Source organism: Fistularia commersonii, chromosome 23, assembly GCF_037954325.1.
Source record: "Fistularia commersonii isolate RoL2024-O1a breed Wild chromosome 23, RoL_Fcom_v1.0, whole genome shotgun sequence".
NCBI lineage: Eukaryota > Metazoa > Chordata > Actinopteri > Syngnathiformes > Fistulariidae > Fistularia > Fistularia commersonii.
In genome coordinates, this window is record NC_141306.1 from 6,900,235 (window position 1) to 6,921,756 (window position 21,522).

Genomic DNA, 21,522 nt, shown 5'->3' on the forward strand with positions numbered 1-21,522 from the left:
CTAGCTGGCGCAGCTTTCCAAATCGCACGTTTCAAGGCTAATTGTTTTCCTAATTGTTCCACGCAGGCTTCTACTTGATCTCCCCGTCAGAGTATGAGAGATTCTCTCTGTCTGCCAAGGTGGTCACGGAGCCGCTGTGTTCTGTCCAGCTGGAGCGACCGCTGGAGAGCAGCCAGGACAGGTAGCAGACGGCAGACACACACCGTCTCCGTTCTTCTAAATGGATGCTGATCAGTCCTGCTTTCCCTCTCCCACCTCCGTCTGTCCATCCTCCTGGAGAACGTTTAGTCACATCAAATCCTCGGACACCTTAAATATCCCAAATATCACTCTGTCCAAGTGCCCCAGCCGGCTTTTCAGGGATGGAGGTGGTCCCTGAACCCTGGAAACCACGAAAACCTTGTGTTTCCCTCTGGTTACCAGCAGCTGCAGGCATCCAGCTGCACGGGAAACCAAAGAAGTCATATTTTGACTGCTGTTATTCGATTCCCCTGGCTAAAGTAAAGTGTGTGTGTGTGTGTGTGTGTCTCCTCAGTGATGGCACGGCGATGCAGCCACAGGCCAACGGAACCCACAAGAACCAGACGGTTCAGGCTGAGGGTAGGTTCTGAACCTTTCCCCCACTCTCACGCGAAGCTCATGTTCAGGAAAGAGGAAAAAGTCAGATAAATGTCGTGTAACTGGAACACAACAATATTCTTTCAAGCGTGAACTAAATGCGCGATCACCAGATCGCTGCAAGAACAGACGATGCCTCCATTCCCAGCTTCTAGTGTTGTGTTTACGTTTCATTTGTGTTTGAAAAGCAGCCGTAGCTCGGAGGAGGTTTTCGAGCTCCGACCCCGGAAGCATCCAGGTGTTTTCATCCCGCCGTTGTTCGTACGGACCAACGGACACGAGGCGTCACAACCGCGGACCTGCCGTTGTTTTCGGGGCGTTCGCTAATCGCTGTCATCTGGCCTGGGACTGTGTGGTTTTTCTCCTGCGGGCAGACCTAACTGGGTTTGCTCTGGGAGTTGGGGGTCCGACCCCTGACTCAAACCGATTGTAGAACCCACCCTCAGTCTCAAACAGCCGTGGTTTTGCACTTTGACCCCCGGGATTTGGAAGCGGGTTCTTAGTTTCCTCGCCCGCAATTCCAGCCGAAAGAAGCTTCTTTGTCCCGCTCTCCCTCTCCGTCGCTCTCTCTCCCCCTCGATTATTCCTCGCCGTTACTTTCTCTCTCCCTCCCGAGCCCCTTTAACTCCGGTGTGCTTGCAGGGGTCCCCTCTGGTTACCATGGGAACCATTCAGTGCGCCCCAGTCCCCTCTCCTGGCCAACATCTCTTTTCTCCCCGCGAGTGGCCGACCGTCGCTGTGGCAACCGGGTCGGTAGGACTTGTTGACGCCGTTCTCTTAACAGCCACCTCTGCAAAACCAAACACTCCCAAAAGTTTCCTCGGTAGATTTAAAGTATCAGTTGAATATTCTGAAAGTTAATTCACTTTCTCCCCCCGGGTTTTCCTCCGATTTCCCTAAAGAAAGAGAAAATAGTCGTCGCCAAAGCTGTCGACAGACTTTTAAATGGAATCTTCCTCCTTCGAAGAGGAGAAGCAAGTAAAAGCGTCGGCCGCTCAGGATGCCTCCTCTCTCTCCGCATTCCATTCTCAGTCTCCGTGCACGGGAGGTTTCAGGTTCCACATCACACATGTGCATGTTGTGTACTAGATGGGCTCCAAAGCCGTTTTTATGTTATAAATCACGCGGCGGAGGAACTTTCCAGGTCTAGCGGAGGCCCACGGAAACCAGCCTCGAGTGTGCGCTGGTGTGCACGTCCCCCCGTCCCCCCCATTGCACGGCGCAGCCCCGGATATCAAACTGACAGCACGCAGATAAAAACATTCCAGCAGCAGCAGACGGGTTTTTAGAAAAACAAGCTTTGCGTGGTTCGGCGTCGGGTCCAAAGGCCGTTCCCTCCAGTTCCCACCGACGATATTTACTCATTGATGAATTCCGTGCAACATTTTCCCCAAAGACAAGTCTGACTCACGAAATGCTTTTCTTTACATCGGGAAATCAGACGGCGCTGCAGAGACCGGCATGACAGGTTTCATCCGCAAACCATTTCTAAAGGGATCCACTGATGTAGCGCTGATGTTTGCAGTCAGAGCTAGCCGCTAGTGTTAGCATCCCCCTTCGTGCCCGGGACTCTCCCTGATTGGTGACATCGGTGACAAACTCCATTCGTTTTGAAATTGTAGGCGTTTCAAATTTTCAGCACCGCTCCGACACGTAATGTTCTGACATCCCATAAATGTGCAGCTATGCTTTGGTTCCTCACAGGGCTAACGGAGGAGTCCCCCGGCAGCCTGTCGCCCCCCGTCTCGGACGCCCCCCTGGACTCCCCCCTCAGCTGCGCCGACCTCACCCTGGACTCCACGGGGGAGCTCACCGTGGAGGACGTCAGGGACTTCCTAGCGTAGGCGAAACGGACGTCGCACGTTCGGGAGCGCTGCCGGGCCAGCGCGGTTGAACCCACTGTGTTTGATCTCTGTGGTTGGCAGCACCGTGGACGAGGCCGAGAACAACCTCAAGAACATTAAGGAGGAGGAAGGACGCGAGGCCGGCATCCTCATCAACTGACCCGGTGAGAACATCCACACTCACGCAAAGCACCGAATAGCCGAGAACGTTCTCGAAACAATCAGAAATTATCATCCGGTCAAGGTCGGGAGAATGTCATTCACCCGGTTCCGCTCATCAGATCAGAAAGAAGAAGGTTTCCACGCCACCGTTAGCGTGCGACGCGCTCATTGGCCGGAGAGCAACGAGAGATCGGCTCCCCGACAGTTTAACCGATTCTTCTTAAAGGGTCATGAACACATGAATACCAGCAGAATCCACATCCTCACATTCACCTAAAGACAGCCGGGAGGGGGGAGATGAAGCCTGTACACACACACACAGACACCTGTTTCTAATGGAGCAGGTCCAAAGTGTGTAAACTTCAAAGGGCGGTTCTGTCTGAGTGCTACATTCCTGGAGCAGACTGCACCGCCACCCTCCCGGGCCGGCGAGCACCGATGGCTCCTCCCCGGACGTTTTTTGTTTGTTCTGTCGTCGGCGATGAACGAGAAGGCGACGGGTTGCTCGCGAATCCGCTATCGCCCCTCTTTTTCTTCTCCCGCCCTTTTCTGCCGTCTCTCCCGCCCCGTCCCATACTGACATCTGACGACAGATGTCAGTATTTTTTATTTTTTTTCCCCTCCCAAAGTGAGACCGGGGGGGGGGGGGGGGGGTCTGCTCCCCCCTGCTGGAGCTCCACCGAACTACAGATGCTACTTTGCAAAGATGAGATGCTTGGATGTGGTTTTTGCTTTGAAGCTTCATAGCGAGGCCTTTTTTGTGTGTTTTAGTCAGTAATCAAATACGGCGTCCAGTTTGTGTTCTAGATCTAAGTTCTAATAGCGATCCAAAGATTGGTTATCTATGAAGACCTTTCCTGCTCGTCTGATGAGTCCCTCTCCTCCCGCCCTTCCCAGGAGGCCTGGATGGACCTGATTTCAGTGTTGGACCAGAAACCTGCTCCGCCATGGAACCTCCGCCGCCCCGCTGCGGGACGAGCTTCAGACACAACAGAAGAAAAAAAACCCTCGGAGGCTGAGCCACGTCTTCACTGGAAGAACCCAACCTTTAAAACAAACACTTTAGAGACGCGTCGTCCCCCTCCTCGTGTGACCGCACCTTTTCTGGGGGGGGGAGGCTGCCCTCCAGACGGGGATCGGGAGGTCGCGGCCGTCTCAGCTTGTCAATCACGCTCTACTAGGAGAACTAACAGTGACTTTTTTTCCGTGTTCGTTTTTCTCTCCGAGATGTTTGTGTTTGTGAAGGGAGGTTTTATTTGGCGTCGGCGCTCCGGTGGATCGGCGCGCTCCGGATTCTCGGGAACGATCCGAGCCCCCCTCGCAGGGAGCGGGACGGAGCGCCGGAGCGCTCGGCAGAATAGCAAACTTAGAATATTCCCGGATTGAAGTCCGTAGCGTTCAGAATTCTCCGCCTCGTAGGCGCCGGTTGCAGTTGATTTTACCCAGAATTCCAGGTGACAGATGAAGAGTTGAGCCCTCGGTGAGTTGGTGTGTCGTTGCACTTTGTCACCGATTTTCTAGAAATAGACGCTCGCTCGTGTCAATCAGATGAATGGAACAAGACAACCGGGTTCATGAAGGTGCCCTGTTTTTTTTTTTTTTTTTTGCAGAGATCGATTGTTCTATGAAATGTTCTGTGCGGCTCTAGGGTGAAGAAAGGTTAGTTATATGACATATAGTTATATGACAAATACTGTAGAGTGAAAGAAGAAGAAGAAGATGAGAGAGGGAGGTTTCAGTCTGAAGGCGAGTGCAGAAAGAAGCACTGGACAGGATGGAGGAGAGCAAATCCTGTCTGACACATCAGGAGAGACGTCTCACTCCTGCACTGAATTCTCGGACCGTTTTATTCACATTCCAGATCCACATCAAAACCCCCTCCCCTCTTTTTCTTTTGCCATTAATTTATATTTTTTTTTTCAGCATTTTCACAGTCCCTCTGCTCTTGCAGTCCATTCCCCATCCGGTGTCAACAGACACAAAACGGTTGATTTTCAAAATAAATGACCAAATCTTCGGTCAAGATTTTCCCCCTTCAGTCTTTTTTGCCACATGGATCCACACTAGACGAGACCCCAAAGCTTTTAGGTGTAATCTCAGCTGGGGATTCACCAAACTTAAAATCCATCATCATTCACCCTACAAACTCCAGTACAAATTCCGATGGATCAGCGGAAGACGACGGAAGCGCTTCTCCTCGACACGTTTGATGGGACTCAGGGAAGTCAGGCAGGTGAAGCCAGGTGTGTTTTGAATGAACCCCGATGCGTCCGGAGGTTTCGCCGGTGCATCAGGGGAAGAGTTGGGCTCCGAGCGCTGCGTTCATGACCACTATTTTTAAATCCCCTTTTTAAGTCGGACTGTAAAAAGAAAACAATCTCTCCGCGCTGTCTTCGCCGAGCTTTACAGAGGATGTTGCTAACAACCAGCTGTTTGTAGAATAAAACCCTTGAAAATAAGATTTTGTTTTTAAAAAGGAACCTCACTACTAATGTAGCTCAGCTGGTAGGATTTATGTAAATGCTTTGTTTTTCTTTTCTTTTTTTTTTTTTTTTTAATTAAAATGTTTAGTTTTGTTGATTTGGTTGCTTCCTCATTAACCCCGTCGTGTTGCAGGTGGCACAATTTTTTTTTCTTTTTTTTTTAAATTTGAGAGATTTGTTTCTACTTTTGTTATTCAGTTTGTCTGTAGAATTTTAATCAGGTCGATTTTGGCTGATGATTTTGTGAATGTTAATAAAATGATTTACTCTCAAAGTGCGTCTGTTATTAGTGAATTGTGGGTTTGCAGAATCTATTTTTCAACTTCAGGTTTAATGAACCTGGACAACATTGGAAACTCTCTGCCTTTGATACGCTTTAATAAATGATCAGTTTTTAGTGATTGCTGAGGGTCTGTACAAATGTAGTGACCTAAATCTTTGTGTTTTAGACGGATTGCTAAAACATCTCTTCCTCACACCCCAGTGAACCCTCCTCCGAAGGAGCTTCATCCCAGAAGAATCAACGGAAACACTCTCTGTCTTCGTGTCTTATTGAATTTGCTGAAACAAACAAATCTGCTTTCCATATTTTCAAAGGATGCATTGCTTTGTTTGTCAAACACTATTATTTTATAAAGAAATTGTGTTCAATCTAAAAGTTCACGATCTACCTTGTTACTCTTTTATTGAGGTAATTTTTAGTGAACACATTTTATCTGAAATTATATTTTATTTGAATTGTTGACATTTAACTGGGACTCAGAAATGAGTGTTTAAATATTTTTGTAATTTCGGCAAAATTTAAAAAGCAATAGATATGAATTGTTCAGTATAGGCTACAGGGAGTGGAGATCAAGAAGCAGGAGGATTTCAGGTACTTAGGGTCAACAGTCCAGAGCAACGGAGTGTGCGGAAAAGAGGTGAAGAGACGGATCCAAGCAGGTTGGAATGGGTGGAGAAAAGTGTCAGGGGTACTATGTGATAGAAGACTTTCAGCCAGAATAAAAGGAACGGTGTACAAGACAGTGGTGAGACCAGCGATGCTGTATGAACTAGAAACAGTTACAATGACGGAAAGACAGCAGGCAGAACTAGAGGTTGCAGAGATGAAGATTTTGAGGTTCTCTTTGGGAGTGACCAGGATGGATAGGATCAGGAATGAGTCTATCAGAGGAACAGCACATGTTAGATGTTTTGGAGAGAAGGTCAGAGGCCAGACTGAGATGGTTGGGTCATATACAGCGGAGGGATAGTGAATATATTGGTAGACGGATGCTGGAATTGGAGCTGCCAGGCAAGAGGTCTCGAGGAAGACCAAAGAGAAGATTTATGGACATAGTGAGAGAGGATATGAAGGTAGTTGGTGTGAGAGAGGAAGATACAGAGAATAGGGTTAGATGGAGAAAGTTGACTCGCTGTGGCGACACCTGAAGGGAAAAGCCGAAAGAAGAAGAAGAAGAAGAAGATGAACTGTTCAGTATAACAAAGACATCACCAACACCAATAGTTAAATTAACAATCCTGGTGGGTACATTAACTGTACCCACTAGGATTGTCCACTTCCCTAACAATTCTCAGTTTTGATCAAGCCATAAAGGCTCTCCATAAAAAGTGTCTTTAAGTCAGGAAACAAGGAGAAACTGAAGGCGGTGCAGAGGGAGTTGAGCAGGAGGATTAAACACGGGAAGAGAAAATACAGGAAGGAGCTGGAGGACCAGCTGCGGCAGAATGACGTCAGTGGAGTGTAGAGGTCATCATAAAGTCCATCTCGGGCTACAATGTGCCAGACACCCAGAATGAGTGCAGGAGAAACATCTAACATCTATTAAATCTTCCAGAATCAGCTGATGAAAAAAAAATCCAGACAAAGTGAATTGTGAGATTTTATTTTATATAAAATACATAAATAAAGCATCTGCAGGTGAAATCAGGAGAATGTGCACATGTTCAGTCACGCACACACACACTCGCACACACACACACACACACACACACACACACACACACACGTGCAAATTCTTTCGGTGCGTGTCGACTCAAACACACAGACCTCCAAAAGACTCACTCACAAAATACAGAATAAAGAAACAAAAATGATAAGAGGTGTCGTAGGCGGTTAATACACGTGGTTTTACAAACATCTGACCCGAGGCAGCGATAGAGAACCGATGAAACTCAAGGTCAGCGAGCCACTTTATATCTCCTCAGATACGTCTCATATAGTGCAGGAGATCTCCCATTCAAATTGCTTTTCCAGAAAATACCTTAAAAAGAAAATAATATAAAATCTGAAGTCGAGGACTTTGCAAGCAAGAAAATTCCTTAAGAGCCGGCACGGCCTGTAGTAGAGAGAGGACAGTTTTAGCGTTGCTCTGGTTTTACTGATTGCACATCACCAAGCTGTCTGTCTAAAAACGGCAGACTCTCCTGTCGGCACGTCGACGGCCGGCCAAGAGGCCGCCACAGAACAATGAGGGAGTCGGAGGGGGGAGACGGAGGCCGGTTCAGTGAGGCGCGTGGGGTTCACACCTTGTCGAGTCCACGACAGAATAAGATATGTAAAGACGACATTCCTCATGAGAACAATGAGCCGTTTCCCGTTTCGATTCTCAAACGCGAACAAATCAAAAGAAATCGTAAAATCGAACCGTCTGCCTTAGCCGAGGTCACGAGGCCGGCGTCCGCCGCCGCCGCCGCCGAAGCGAAAGCTCGCCCTCTGCTCGAGTCTCAAAGCGGGGAAACCCGTGGATGCGTTCAGAGACGTTCTGAGAACGCGACCCCTTCGTCTTTGACCTGCCGCTCGTCAAAAATGTTGGCGGTCTCTCCCAACGAGAGGAAGCTTCTTGTCTTCTGACATTGTTTTCTGAGCTGTTCTGAAAGGTGGCGATGAAGAGGACGAGGACACTCGGCAGGCAGACGTGAGCAGCAGCAGCAGCAGCAGCAGAGGGAGGAGGAGGAGTGGGAGGGACTGGCAGTTCAACCAAAGCCTGCTAGCAGAGTTACAAGTTGATCTGATGTAAATGTGAGCGCACGCGTGCGTGACAGACAGACGGGCTGGCGGGGTGAAGGGGGGGGCGACTACGAGGGCGGGGTTTTAAACGCCCCCCAGGCGTGGAAGCAGCGTGTGAAGCAGTGTTGCTCGTTTCCCTTTCGCACCAGCCGCAGCTTCCTGGGTTGCTCGGAGTCCTTGGAGCGCATGTGCTGGATGTAAACCTGCAGAGGAGAAAGAGGAGGGCGGCTGAGACGAGGACAGCGGACATATCGACACACACCCGTCCGGACTAATCTTCCTCTTCTTGGTTTCAACCTACGAGGCGAACGACGAAGCCAACATTGTCGTGAAACAACTACAGTAATAACTTGAATTAATTGATTTCCATGATCGAGCTCGTGACTCGGTTTGCTTATATGCCTGATTACATTTCCCTATCAGTGAAATACATAATCCCTTCCAGCCCCCTGGTGAAAAACAAACTTAATAAATCAAAAATAATGTTTCGAAAAATAACGAGAAAAGAAAAAATAAAGTTGAAGATGGGTATCAAACCCACAACTTTCCTATCTCGTCACGGACGAGTCGACAACACACTCAGTGTGCAGTGGCAGCCATGTTGCTGTCAAATGCTCACCCTGCTTACTCCTTACTCTAACAAAACAAAAAAAATAAATAAAAATCAGCGACTCCGGCTGGGACTGACCTGACAGGCTTTCAGGCTTAGTTTGATCTCCACCTGGCTGGTCTGAGTTCCCACCCACATGTAGACCTGAGGGACAGGAAGAGAAGGGAAGGCGAGGGTGAGTCGAGTGACCGACGTGTCCGGTCGGACGGAGACGTCCGGCTCGAGACTCTCACCTCTCTGCCGTTGTCCAGCAACATGATGTCGTCGTCGGCCAGGTCGTCCTGGCAGAAGTCGGAGCATTTCTCCGACACGGCGAAATAGCCCTTCTCGTTGGAGCATCTGTGCACGGAGGCGTGAGGAGGTGGAGTGAGCGGAGGGGCGGAGAGGAGCGGGGGAGGATCGCGGGATCACACTCACCTGAAGAGACGAGCGTATTTCATATAGTCGGCGTCTTCGTCGTACTGCTTCTGAGAGCCGATCCCCACCCAGAAGAAGTTCTCCGGCTCCTCCCCCTCGTTGATCACCTGGGAGACAAAGCGACGGGTCAGCCGTCTCCCGCTGCCGGGAATGAAAGAGGCCAGATCCGGAGAGTCCTCGGCGAGCGGGGAGTCGGACAGAATACCTGCTTGCTGTAGGTGTCGTCGAACATGCTGTTCATGATGTCCTCGGCCAGTTTGGCCTCGTCGGGGTCGGCGGCGCGGCCCACCCACGTGTAAACGATGCCCTGATTGTCTGTGCTCTCGAAGGGAACCTGCGGAAGACGCGGCGCGTTACGGAAGAACCAGGCGGAGCTTTGAGGACACGGAAGGAATGACGTCGTAACACCCACTTTGAGGATGAAGCAGAACTCCGAGTTGAGATTGCTGGAATCCGTCCCGATCTGGATGGTTCTAGAACGAGACAGAGCGTTTCAGACGGGAGCTGAGAAAACATCGAGCGGAGGACGGGGCGGCGGCGAGCGCTACCTCGGCTCCGCCCTCACCTTGTGCAAAGCGCACTGCCGTTGGTGCGGATGTGGTAGAGGGACGGCTGAGCCGAGTCCGTCTTCTGTTTCCTCTTCCCTTTGTGGATGATGAACTTCCTCTTGAAGTGGGACAGGAACTTCAGGTTCTCCTGCTGCTGGGTCATGCGCACCACCTGAGCGGATCACCGGAGAAATAAACCCATCAGATCCGCCTTTCCGATTTGGAACGGATCGACCGACCCGGGGCTCCGGCCTCCCGTCGCCGCCGTACCATCAGTTTCCCGGGGAAAAGACTCTCGAACTTCTTCTGCAGGGAGAAGGTGAAGGTGAGCCAGCCCATGTTGGAGGCCTGCCGTCCCTGCCAGAAGTAAACCACGCACTGGAAGTCCTCCTCCGGCTGCTTGTCCTCTTCGTCCTCTCGCTCGCCCTCTTCGCCCGGCTTCTTCTCCTTGTCCTTCTCGTCCTCCTCGTACTCCACGGGCACCCAGTACCTAGGAAGCACGACAAAACGGGTCAAAGCAATTTGTCCGGGGCATATGTTTTGTAAAATTCAAAATTTTAACGGAGAATTCGGGCCGGATCGAACATGATGATTGTTACCTGCAGAGGAAGACGTAACAATCCTGAGTGTAGAAGTGGCCGAACTCCTCCTCTGGCAAACGGGCAAATTTCTTCCCCTCCAGTACGAAGCCCTCCATGCCGTCCAAGTCCTCGTTCCACTCCTCCATCAGCTGTTCGGCCTGGAAAGAAGGGGGACACCCGGAGGTTTCCACTCTGGCTGGGCTAACACAAGCGCGCATTACCGAATTAGCCCGTGCGTACGTGTGTGTGTGTGTGTGTGTGTGTGTGTCACCTCAGTGAGAGGCATGGCGGGCTGCCGGGGAAGGAAAAGAGCTGTGAGGTCAGCTTTCATCTGGTCTTTCTGTTCCGTGTCCTTCTTCACCTGGAAACACATCAGAAACATCAACGTGTCAACAACAATAACACGTCTACTGAGGAGCTGGGACTCTACCTTTAATTCTCACACACACACGCACACCTTTCCGTGGAGGTTGTCAGTCTGCTGCACGGTCTCGGCGGCTCTGGTGTAGTCCACCTTCAGCACGTCATCCCAGTTCTTAAACTTGGACTTAAACACCTGAGGGAGAGAGGCGGGTGAGTTATACGACAAATATTGCAGAGTGAGGGATGAAAGAAGAGGAAGTTTCAGGCTGAGTGCGGAAAGAAGCGCTAGACGGGATGGAGGAAACCAAATCCAATCTACCGGAGAACATTTAGATGAATATAAAAGCAAACTATCTCCCGACTTATTTTTCTAGTGATGCAGAAGACGCGTACCCAATTCATTTTTTTCTGGCCGTACATTTAATACATTGTGTCGACGTATGTTGCCTAGCAACCAGACAAATCTGCTGATCCCAGCAGCGGGCTCTAATAATAAAAGTTGTTTTCTATTTCCATTTTTTTTTCTGACTTTTAATGACAACTTATATATTGAATTTGTTCTTCGATTTATTCTCCCACTGACTGGACTTCTTTAATAAAGATCCAATTTTAGATTCAGTGCTTTCACAGAGGAGCTTCATCGGCGTGGATTCATCTTCATCGTGATCGACTGACGAGGAGGAATCAGTTAAGGAGTGATGAGTCGTTATAAACAGAAACTTGGTCATTCGTGAATGCGGACGTGACAGGAGGAAGCGCTACCTGACACTCCGTGCCCTCCAGGTTGCGCGTGACGATGGCGTGCCTCGGCCGGTGTAGCATCGAGCAGATCTCCTGACCCAGCTTGAGTGCGGCGGCTCGGACGAGGCGGGGAGACTTCCTCCCGATCCAGATGAACACGTCGGACCAACAGTCTAGGATGTAGACGCACTTCGTGTCGAGCAGAGACTGCACCTGGGCGGGTCGGGTAAAAGAGAGGAGGTGCTCACAAAGGCAAATGAAATAAAATGGAAAGAGCGATCGTCGACGATGTCTCAGCCAGGGTCTTAAATTAGATTTCATTAATTAATTAATTAGATCTAAAATAATTAAAAAAAAAAAAAAAAAAAAAAAGGGTCACATTTGTTCGGGCCGACGGCAAGATACACACCAGTCTTAGCTCCGGCATGGTGTCCAGTTTAATCTTGTGGTCTTTGTGCTCGACTGACAGCTTGTAGTTAATCTGAGGCAGCTCCAGGTAACCCAGTCCCAGGCCCACCTGCAGGGGAAGAGCGCCATCACGACTGTTCCTCTTTTCTCGTGGCCGATGGATTCTTAACAAATATTCAATGAAATGCCTAAGCTGCCGTGGAACTAATGTTACTGGCTAAAGGGGTCAAAAAAAAAAAAAAAAAAAAAAAAACCCAACACAAGTGATCGATGACAATCTGAATGCTGACCTTGTACAGTTTGGGTCTGATTGGAGAAAAATCATCTGGCACGTGCTTCTTGATCACCTCCGGTTGTCCTCCGAGGACCTCCCAGAACTCGGGAGGCTCTTGGTTCTGCATCAGAGTGGTGATCTCGGCTTTCCCTTTACGCTCATTCTTATTTATCTTTTCTGCAAATAACCTAAAGGAAGAAAATGCTCATCAGTGACTTTGGAGGAGGGGGGGGGGGGGGGGGGGTCGAGAAAGTTTATTATGGTGTGGTAAAACCAGAAGGTGCTGATGTCTCACCTGGCCTTTGTGGTGCCACTGAGTGTAGCGTTGGCTCCCCTCCAAATAAAGATCTCCAAGCCCGTGTCCAACAGAAAGACGTAACTGCCAAACACACACACAAGTGTCCGGGAAAGGTCGTGTTAAATGTAGTAATTGTGTTACTACACAAAGACAGTGAGTAAGTGAAATCATTGAAAAGCAGAACAGTCCCCCTTTGTGAGGAGAATGCTCAACATGCATGTGTATCTTGTAATACATTTTTAAGGTGTGTGTGTGTGTGTGGTGTGTGTGAGTCACCGTGGGTCAAGGGAGGAGGCCTTCACTGGCACAGACTCAAGTCGGATGTTTTTCTTCCCATAAACTCTGTATAACCTGATAAAACAAAAGACATGCAATGGGCAAAGAATAAAACCGATGTATGACATCTTGGGATATTGAAATGTTACCATGACGGCAAATGAGAAATAATAACTTGAAAAGAAGAAGCTGAAGAAGAGAAGTTGCTTCTGGCCCACCTGACAGGATAGTGTGTGTCCTCCACAGTGTAGAATCCACTGGCCGTCCCTCCCTCGATGTAGGAGATGTCGTTATTAAAGACCTGCACAGTGAGACAGGAGCGTGTATGGTGTCTTATGAGGGCAAAGCACGAGCACTCTGGCAAATACTATTTAAATAAAATGTGCTTATCAGACATTTTCAGCCAACTAATACGTTCACCTCTTGATTTTTTTGAAGTTTTTATGCATTTCCAGAGTAAGATCAGAATGAACTTATTGGAGTGTTGAGAACATTTTCTCCTTAGAGAGCTGTGTGAATGAGTGGATTAACTGAAATAAATTCTAAAATAAAACCACTATTGCGGTCAATTAAATATAAACTACGACTGTTCATTTTTTTTGCCACTAATTCTGTTACACAAACAAAGAAGGGAAATGTCAATGCATAAAAAGCTGTTTATTCCTGGAGTGTTACTCATCGGCAGCAACAATAGTTCCCACACCAAACAAACCAGAGTGTGTTTTGCTCGCGTGATCGAGGTTGGCAAGAAAAATAGAGGAAGAAATTTCATGACCAGGACAGAGGATAGTGAAAATAGAAAGTGAAAAGAGCTTTGCTACGCACAGCAGTGAACTCCTCGCTCTCGTCTCCCATCTCTTCCCTTATTGTCCTGCACTCGGCGCCCAGGAAGTTACGGAGGTTGACGGCGTGGATGGCAGAACCGGCCTTCTTGTCCAGCGTGGCCTCCTGGCCGATCCAGTAGTAGATCTGCCAGCTCAGGCCTCCGTTGTCATCCAGAAAGGTCTGCGGTAGAAAAGAGCAGAATGGGAGGATTTGGTGGGAGTATTGGACACCGGCCCCGTCAGACCTGAGCGATTCAGTCACAGAACGACCGCTCAGTACAACCTTATTTGACAGCATGTGCTGTTTAAAGTAAACACGGCTCAAACGGCAGCCGAGGTCGCTCTTTCCCTCTCTCTTTTTGTATAAAAATCCAATCAGATCTTCCCAAGATGATGGCATTATGCTAAATACAGTGGAAATGAGTCCAGAACATTCTGCTTGTGATGCATGCACAAGGCCAGAGATTATTTTCTCGACTTAGATTTTTCCTATAAAGCCTAAGGCAGCTTAATACACAGGAGAGACTATAAAAGGAGAAGTTAATGTTGCTTGAGATTATTTATAGGGTTTCTGATTTATTTATTTTTTTGGACGGATTGCATATTTCTATCCAGACCAACAAAAAAGGAGGGAAATCCAGTGTGAAAACATTTTGGCTTTTGCCCAAGTATCAGAGGAGGAATATTACCATGCACTGAGCCGGCACGTCAACGTCATCTAAAAACAGATGAAATGCAATGAATCTAGGATTTCATCTATAAATAAACATCCATTCTCGTTTTTCAGAGCTGGGCACAAAGGAGAGAGGAGAGTGTCCCGCTTATTTTGCATGTGCCAAAACTACAACCATAAAAATGAACACATGAAAACTACTAGCCTACAGATGACTGCACCGGCAGGCATGCAACATTCACACTTCAGAAAAAAAACATATATATTTGAAAAGGGACAGGAGCAGGAGTTGCTGACCCCCCATGAGCATCATTTCAAATGATCATTTCTATATTTTTTAAGACCTGCACGTGCCTTTTCTCTGCCTATATTAATCTAATATGACATGAACACTATGCTCTCCATGTTACCTTCAGAATGATGTAGCAGTCAGCTTCATAGAACTTGCCATGGAAGGTTTCATCCACCTGCATGGGAACGAAATTCTCGATCTGCCAGACGGTTACACCTGGAACCTGCAGGAGGGGAGGGGGGCAGACAGTTAAATGCGACCGGTGAATAGTGAGAAAACACAACTCTGGTGGAGAACTGATAAAGTGGCGGAGTAAAGAATCTTAACCCGATGTTAACGCTCATACATTAAAACTCCCTGGGTTTTGTCACTGAGCTGCTTAGGCCCTTGAATGAGAGATGTGTGTCACTGCTTGAACTTTATCAAACACTTTTGTCAGGAGGACCATGTTACTCTACCAGGCTGAGAACTGTCAACAAATGCAAACTAATGCAATTATCAGTATGAAATAAATGACAGAAATTTAGGGGTCCAGAACAATCATTGCTCACTGAAATGTATTATTACGATTTGGATAACAATTTATTATTTGATTTAATCTTTTAGTGAGACGGAGCCCCCCCCCCCACACACACACACACACACACATTACCTGTCCAACATCTTCAATATAATACTCCGAGTAGTCCAGTTGAGGCTTCTCTAGACTCTTATCCCAGCGCCGCGTCTTTAAATCGCCGTATTTCAAATCTCCATTTTCCTGCACGATAAGACGGTACGTTGGAAGGACTTGATGTTACATCCCTAGTGTTTGCACTTTATGAACACATGAATCTTCTTCATTTCAAAACCAAACCCCAGTGTCTGACCATCACTGGGAACAGTGATGTAGATATTTTTTACAACAAGGAACTGGACAAGATGATGTGAAAGTTGGGTGGATTATTGGCAACAAGCCTCACTCACCCCTCTCAACCCAATATCCTCACCTCCAAGTTTTTCTTTTCCTGAGCCACGTCACTCATGCCCTTCAGGACCTGTTTGGCTTGATCATCCTGAGAACAATCCTTCCTCCTTCTTAGCCTCATCTTCCTCGCCAGGGGGTCTCTAGGGCTGGCTCCTGGGCAGAAATACCACTTTTATATGACATCGCAGATTTCATACACAGGTGGGCTGGGTGCTAGAGCCAAAGGTTGTGGGTTCTCAACTAAACGAGTGTGTCTGACACACACACACACACACACACACACCTCCACCTGCTGCAGCTACAGTGGCCGGTGAGGCACCAGCCAGTCGCAGCTGGTTCTGTAGGGAGAAGTCGATGTTGTACCACTCTGCTGCTCGGTCCACCGGCTTAGGAGGCATCACCAAGTTTGGATTTTCACGGACATCCAGAATCTACGAAGATAAATGAAGAGTGATCCCGTTGATACTGAGATTGACTTGCAGCAGATTAGTTTCCTTACAGTTGACACACACTTCTCAGAAAGATGCCAAACAAAACATTTATTTACATTAATAAACACATAAGATTCTCCTTATTTAGTCTAAATGATCTGAAAAACCTTGTATTTCATGAAGCTTTTGCATGGTGTTATCAGCTCTGATGAATCCCCATGGAAAAAACATCTATGGATGACTTAGTAGATAAAATGTGAAAATTAATGGTAAATGTCCACATTTCAAGACAATATCAGCTGAACTCTCTGTGTGGTTGCTTCTGTTACAGAAATGAAATTAAGGAATTTAAATTAAAACACTTCATATTGGAGAAGCTGGAACCATAGTGTCAGTTATTCATGGCAACTGGAAACAAAGTTACTGTTCATCGGCTTGTTGTCTGAGTTCTTGAGTTCTTTCACCAACTTTAGATTTAAAAAAGACTCATGTATTGTCGAAATACTCCAATAATAGTTGTACCTCGAGGTCGGTCAAGAAGTGTATGGCCTCGGGCAGTGTGACTAGGCGGTTTTTGTTAAGAACCAGCTTTTTCAGTTTGCCACACCTGGAAAACACAGAAATAAAGCACTTCTAAATCTTTGTTTCTTGCAGTTTGATAAAATTCATAATGCACAGCAGTCAAGAGCAAGCACCACCGATACGTATAGTTCTTTGACTTGTATTTGAGATAAAGATAAAGTGCTTGCGTATGTGAGAAATGGCGCATTGGCTCCACCTGCAGAGTCCCTCTGGGATAAGTTCCAGGTTGTTGTTGGCCGCCATGAACTCGGTGAGACTGGAGAGTTTGCCAACACCCGGCGGAACGCCGTCAAAGTCCAGTTTGTTGGAGTTCACGTATAACTTCTTCAGTTTGGACAGCTTGCAGATTGCAGACTGGACAAAGACACGCAAAAAACTTTGAAGATCAGATTGGTTGTAGATGAAAAATAAAAGTTAAATGGGGAAAAAAAGTGAATAACTTTTCAAACATTTACAGGTGACAAAAACGCATGTCTGCAATATTTCCGATGATCAAAACTGGTACTTTTAGTGATTTTTTTTTTGTATGTTTCATTTTGTAAATACTGCAATGACACAGAATGCATATCCCAGAGACAGGTAGAGAGAAACAGATGGGACACATCTGTCCTTACAGGCAGGGAGGTGAGCTGGTTGCGACTGAGATTAAGGGTCTCCAGTTGGATCCACTGGTCGATGCAAAGGGACAGTTCTGAGATCTGGTTACTGCTAAGGTTCAGTCTCTTCAAACTGCCCAGCGAGTAGAGGCATTCCGGCACCCGAGACAGATCATTACATGACAGGTCAACATCTGGGAAGCGGCAGTAAAATAAGACACAATATGAATAATTAGTATGCGTCAGTGTGCTGCTCAGAAACAAGCAAAGGAAAATATTCCTAAATGTAATACAAAGTTAGTTTGGGCTAAGACTCGTGTTTGATCCGACCAAAATTACAGGTGTGAAACCATCCAAGATGAGGGTCCAGACCAAAGAACCGTCAGACTTAAGTCGGGTCCTTTTGCAGTGTGAAAATACTCACAAGATGTTTTAGAAGTTTGGAAATGTTTTCCCTTTACAGGACATTTATGGCACCGGACAATTGTTTTTTGTTTTTTTTTTTTCTCCTCAGAGCTTTGGTATGTGACAATATGTAAACCAACATCTGTAACCATGGTTTAAAATAACAATATCCATCATTAGTTAAATATTTTTCAAGTTAGTGGTTAGAACAAAAGGTAAATAAATGATATCATTATCAGGTGGAAAGGGCTTTCTAATTATAGCCTGATGGGAACAGAGTGGGTGATTGTGTGGTTACCTGCTAAATGTGTCAGCCCTTCCAGGCTGGTTGGCATGTTGCTCTGGGTCCTCTGAGTGTTCCTCAGGTGTAGAGTTTGTAATGCTACCATGGCGGGCAGCTGGCTGCTCACACACACACACAAACACGCACAAGATAAATTCATTGCTATGTTTTCCCACCACTAAAGAATTTCTGACAAGAGACAGAACAGGGAGCAATGTGACAGAGGAGAGTACCGGAGCTGGGCGTGCATCAGCGGGTTGTTGTTTAGAATGAGGGTCTGCAGGTGGACTAGGCGTCTCATCTGGGGGGGCAGGCAGTCCAGCTCGTTGTCACTCAGGTCCAGATAAAGCAGGTCTGTCAGGTTGATGAACAACTGGTTGGGGATGGAGTCGATACCGTTGTGGCTCAGATTAAGTACAAGCATGTTCCTGCTGTTCTCCAGGTCCCTGGGGATCTCCGTCAGCTGATTGTAGCTCAAGTCCTGCAAGAGAAGAAATGAATCGGTGAAGAGCTGAAATCGTCCAAGCCTGACATTAACATTTCATTTGTAAAGTCAATCTTTTCTTTCAATTTATTCAGGGGAATCCAGTGGATAAAAAACTGATCTGTTCTGTATCTAAGGCTGTAATTTGGTGGAGCCATTTTCAAAAACGGATGATAAAGATAGCATGAGGTTGGACTATCTGTAGGTGGAATCAGTTTTTTTTTTCCAGCGTTATGCAGAGTAGCAGCAGAGATGGGCAGAGATTCTAACCAGCACAGAGAGGTCATCCAGCTCAAAGATGTCATCTGGGACTCCAGAGTTTTTCAGGTTGTTGGCCCTGGCAACCACTGCCTGCACACACAGTCAAAAACATTTAGGAGACTGCCGGTAAACTCTATTACACCACTTTATATATGTAAACAATCAAAAATGTTGGATTGAACCTGCCAGAAAACATATACAGTAGGAAGCATTTGAATTAAAGTTCATGACAAATGATTCACAATCATGATCACTTCTCTTGAGGTCGTAAAACAGAATGCGAATTGTGCAGTGCACGTGTGTGTCTTTCAAGTTACCCGCAGGTTCGGTAGGCAGGACAGCTCTCCATGTAAGGTGGTCAGACTGTTGTGACTCACTGAAAGATGTTCCTAAGGATGAAGAACACAGTTGTTGGTTGTGCAGACATACGCAACAATGAGGCATTATTGTGTATGTGATAAATATGTCTAAAAATAATGTGTCCTGCTTTCTGTGAAAGGATGACATCCAATTTGTCTATAAATAGAATGAAGAGAAAGGAAACAGGATAAAGAGACACCGTTAGATAACTCCATACACACAGTAACATATGAATCTTATTGGGCTTCATTTTGAAAGATAATGCACGTTAGCACAGGAGCGTTTTCACCAGGGCCAGTTAAAAGCTGTTTCAGTGAGGGTGATCCTACTATAGACACGGAGACTAAAAGCAGGGCTGTGTGTGCTCTTCATACAAAAAAAATAAATAAAAAATTAACTGCAACAACCAGCAAATCTGATGTTTTGCCCTTTTTCATCAGAAATGGGCAATATTATGGTAATCAGTGTAGTGATTGACAACTTCTTTGGCTGTCTGCTTTGTTGAACAACGTGGGATTTTAGATTGTGTCATTAACCACAAGACAGAACATAAAACCTGCCTGATGACAAACTCAAGATGGCAATTTAGTTAAGGGCACATTATAAAAGAGAGCACAACAATGATAGATGTTATTTATGTAAAGTGAAGGGACACCAAGTCAAACCAAAGTTGGACAAAATGTCTCACCAGCTTCTGTAGAGAAGAGAGTTCCTCTGGGAGGTAACATAGTCCCGTCCTGTTCAGTTTCAACCATCGCAGGCTGCTCATACACTTGATGTGCTCAGGGAAGTAACCGCCCTGTGGATGCAGAGAAAGAAAAAAGTTAAGAGAATGGAAAATGTTGTAAGAACCAAAAATCACCTCCATAGAAAGCAGTAGTGATTTTTGCAATGTTCATGTTTGTTAGGCTGTTCATGGAGGTCTTACCGGTGAAAATACCAGCATCAGTTCTATCAGTGAGTACCATGACCTGGGTGACTAACCATCACCACAAACAAAATTTTATATTTCAAATCGACTGACCAGAGTTCTGACATTTATCTTGGATCAATGGGAAAAACAGATCAAATAAAGAGGAGAATAACAAAAGGACAAAAGAAATACAGTTTCGATTTTATCTTTAAAAGATCTGAGTACCTTTGTGGACCTTAAACAGGACCTTGCTGAAAGAACCAGTATGAATTTGGAATGTTTTCATTTTTACACATCGACAGAGGCATTCTGGACAAGAATATAAACACATGGACATGGTTCTTAAATCCCTGCATGCAGCTGCTAGTATGCCAAAGAAAAGATTGAAATGTTTTATTACAGGTTTGAAATCCCCAAAGTGCACTGGCTCAAGATATATACCAGGCATGTCTGTACTTAACAATTCAACACTAGGGTGGTCTACCAGGAGTGCCAAGGTTTACAACTTAACAAAAGTAAGTGGATTTTTAATCATCACAGTTTGGGACCAAATGTCTGCCAGACTGAAATCCTCACTGTTTAAGTGCCTTTTGTTCAAAACAATTCCTTATATACTTTTTGGATCAGTTTATAGAGCTCTAATTTATTTATTCGGCCATTGCTTTTCATGTTTAATTTCACTCAGTTCACTAAAGAATGAACTCCATTCTCTGTACACTTCTCTTAAGAACTCTACCTATTTTTTTTCATCCCTCTTGTGAATAAACATTGCTCTTGAGGCTGAACTTTAAAGATGAACAACAACAACAACAGTGACTAGGTGTACTTCTGCAAACACCATTACGTTATGCGTTTCAGTTTAAGGGAAAAGGGAAGGATGTAGCAACATCATTCACTTCCATCCACAGCAAAAAAAAAGACTCACTTAAGGATAAATATGTTTTAACACAGCACATATTTTGGTGATGAAATCCTATGAAGTAGCAGAAGTGTGATTGCAGCACAGTTGATAAATGACCTTTTCCCTGACAACATTTTCTGAACCTTTTGGACTTTAGAAGTTGTAATAAATTAGCAGTTACAAAGATAGTTTAGTGGATCCACACAGAGGCCGGATGATAACAACTGTCACTGCTTGTTTCCAAATGTTTGAAACAAAGCCTGCAGGGTCAGATATTAGGGGACAAGTGGAGCTGCAATCACTGCACAAGTTAATCATTCAAAATAGTGGATAAAGTCCTGTAACCCAAACGCTCAGAACACGGATGTGGTGGGACACAACCAGTAAACTCAGTCAACATTGGGGCATAGCAAGCTAAAGTGACATTGAAAAAGAGGTTACGTTACCACCCACTGGCTGGGAAAACAGTGAGGAAGTAGCAAAAACGTTGGCAACGCACGACTTATCCCGCAAAATTAAACTCGAGCGAGGAACCTGTGGCTGACTCTACTTGTCCATGACTAATATCTGACAAATGGCTAACGCCCAAAGCTAGGGCTAGTGTTGTAGCCACCGCCGCCTGTGGTTCCCGGTCCTCAAATTGGATCGTTTTAGCTAGTACGGTACAGCTAAAGAGGAGTGGTCGCTGAGTAGCAAACTCGAATTTCGTTTGATTTACTTACTTTGAGGTCATTCCCACTGAGGTCCACCCCTCTTATAAAGGGAAGAACTCCAGTGGCAGCCATTTCTGGGTGATATCAGCTGCTCTGCCCCTTCTATTTGAGTTCTACGCTCCGCCGTCACCAATCTATTTTGGTAAGTCAGCGGCCAGTGGACGGCTGGGTTGAGCTGCCGCCCTTCTTCGTCATTCTAAATAG

The 21,522-nt window shown here is 46.4% G+C and overlaps 2 protein-coding genes across 4 annotated transcripts in view; one reads left to right on the forward strand and one right to left on the reverse strand.

Moving 5' to 3' along the window:
* Positions 1-5,381, forward strand: part of llgl1 (LLGL scribble cell polarity complex component 1) — a 39,845-nt gene extending 34,464 nt beyond the window's left edge. For all 3 annotated transcript variants that reach the window (XM_086170370.1, XM_086170368.1, XM_086170369.1), the window contains 5 exons: positions 67-181; positions 536-600; positions 2,323-2,458; positions 2,544-2,626; positions 3,522-5,381. In XM_086170370.1, the coding sequence (XP_086026496.1) occupies positions 67-181; positions 536-600; positions 2,323-2,458; positions 2,544-2,622 (395 nt within the window). In that variant the 3' untranslated portion in view covers positions 2,623-2,626; positions 3,522-5,381. The remainder of the gene's footprint in view (positions 1-66; positions 182-535; positions 601-2,322; positions 2,459-2,543; positions 2,627-3,521) is intronic.
* A 1,596-nt stretch (positions 5,382-6,977) lies between these two features.
* Positions 6,978-21,475, reverse strand: flii (FLII actin remodeling protein). The gene is made up of 31 exons (XM_086170508.1): positions 21,328-21,475; positions 19,480-19,590; positions 18,749-18,820; positions 18,441-18,521; positions 17,920-18,167; positions 17,702-17,805; positions 17,017-17,192; positions 16,599-16,756; positions 16,343-16,427; positions 15,673-15,820; positions 15,412-15,542; positions 15,075-15,182; positions 14,541-14,645; positions 13,459-13,638; positions 12,852-12,934; positions 12,634-12,708; positions 12,355-12,438; positions 12,076-12,247; positions 11,787-11,894; positions 11,399-11,590; positions 10,731-10,829; positions 10,545-10,634; positions 10,292-10,431; positions 9,963-10,182; positions 9,710-9,864; positions 9,557-9,617; positions 9,350-9,478; positions 9,145-9,251; positions 8,961-9,066; positions 8,806-8,871; positions 6,978-8,320 (listed from the first exon to the last, which is right to left on the reverse strand). Exons 1-31 carry the CDS (start codon positions 21,388-21,390, stop codon positions 8,186-8,188), a joined length of 3,792 nt encoding a protein of 1,263 aa, XP_086026634.1. The 5' UTR covers positions 21,391-21,475; the 3' UTR covers positions 6,978-8,185.
* Between the last annotated feature and the right edge of the window lie 47 nt (positions 21,476-21,522).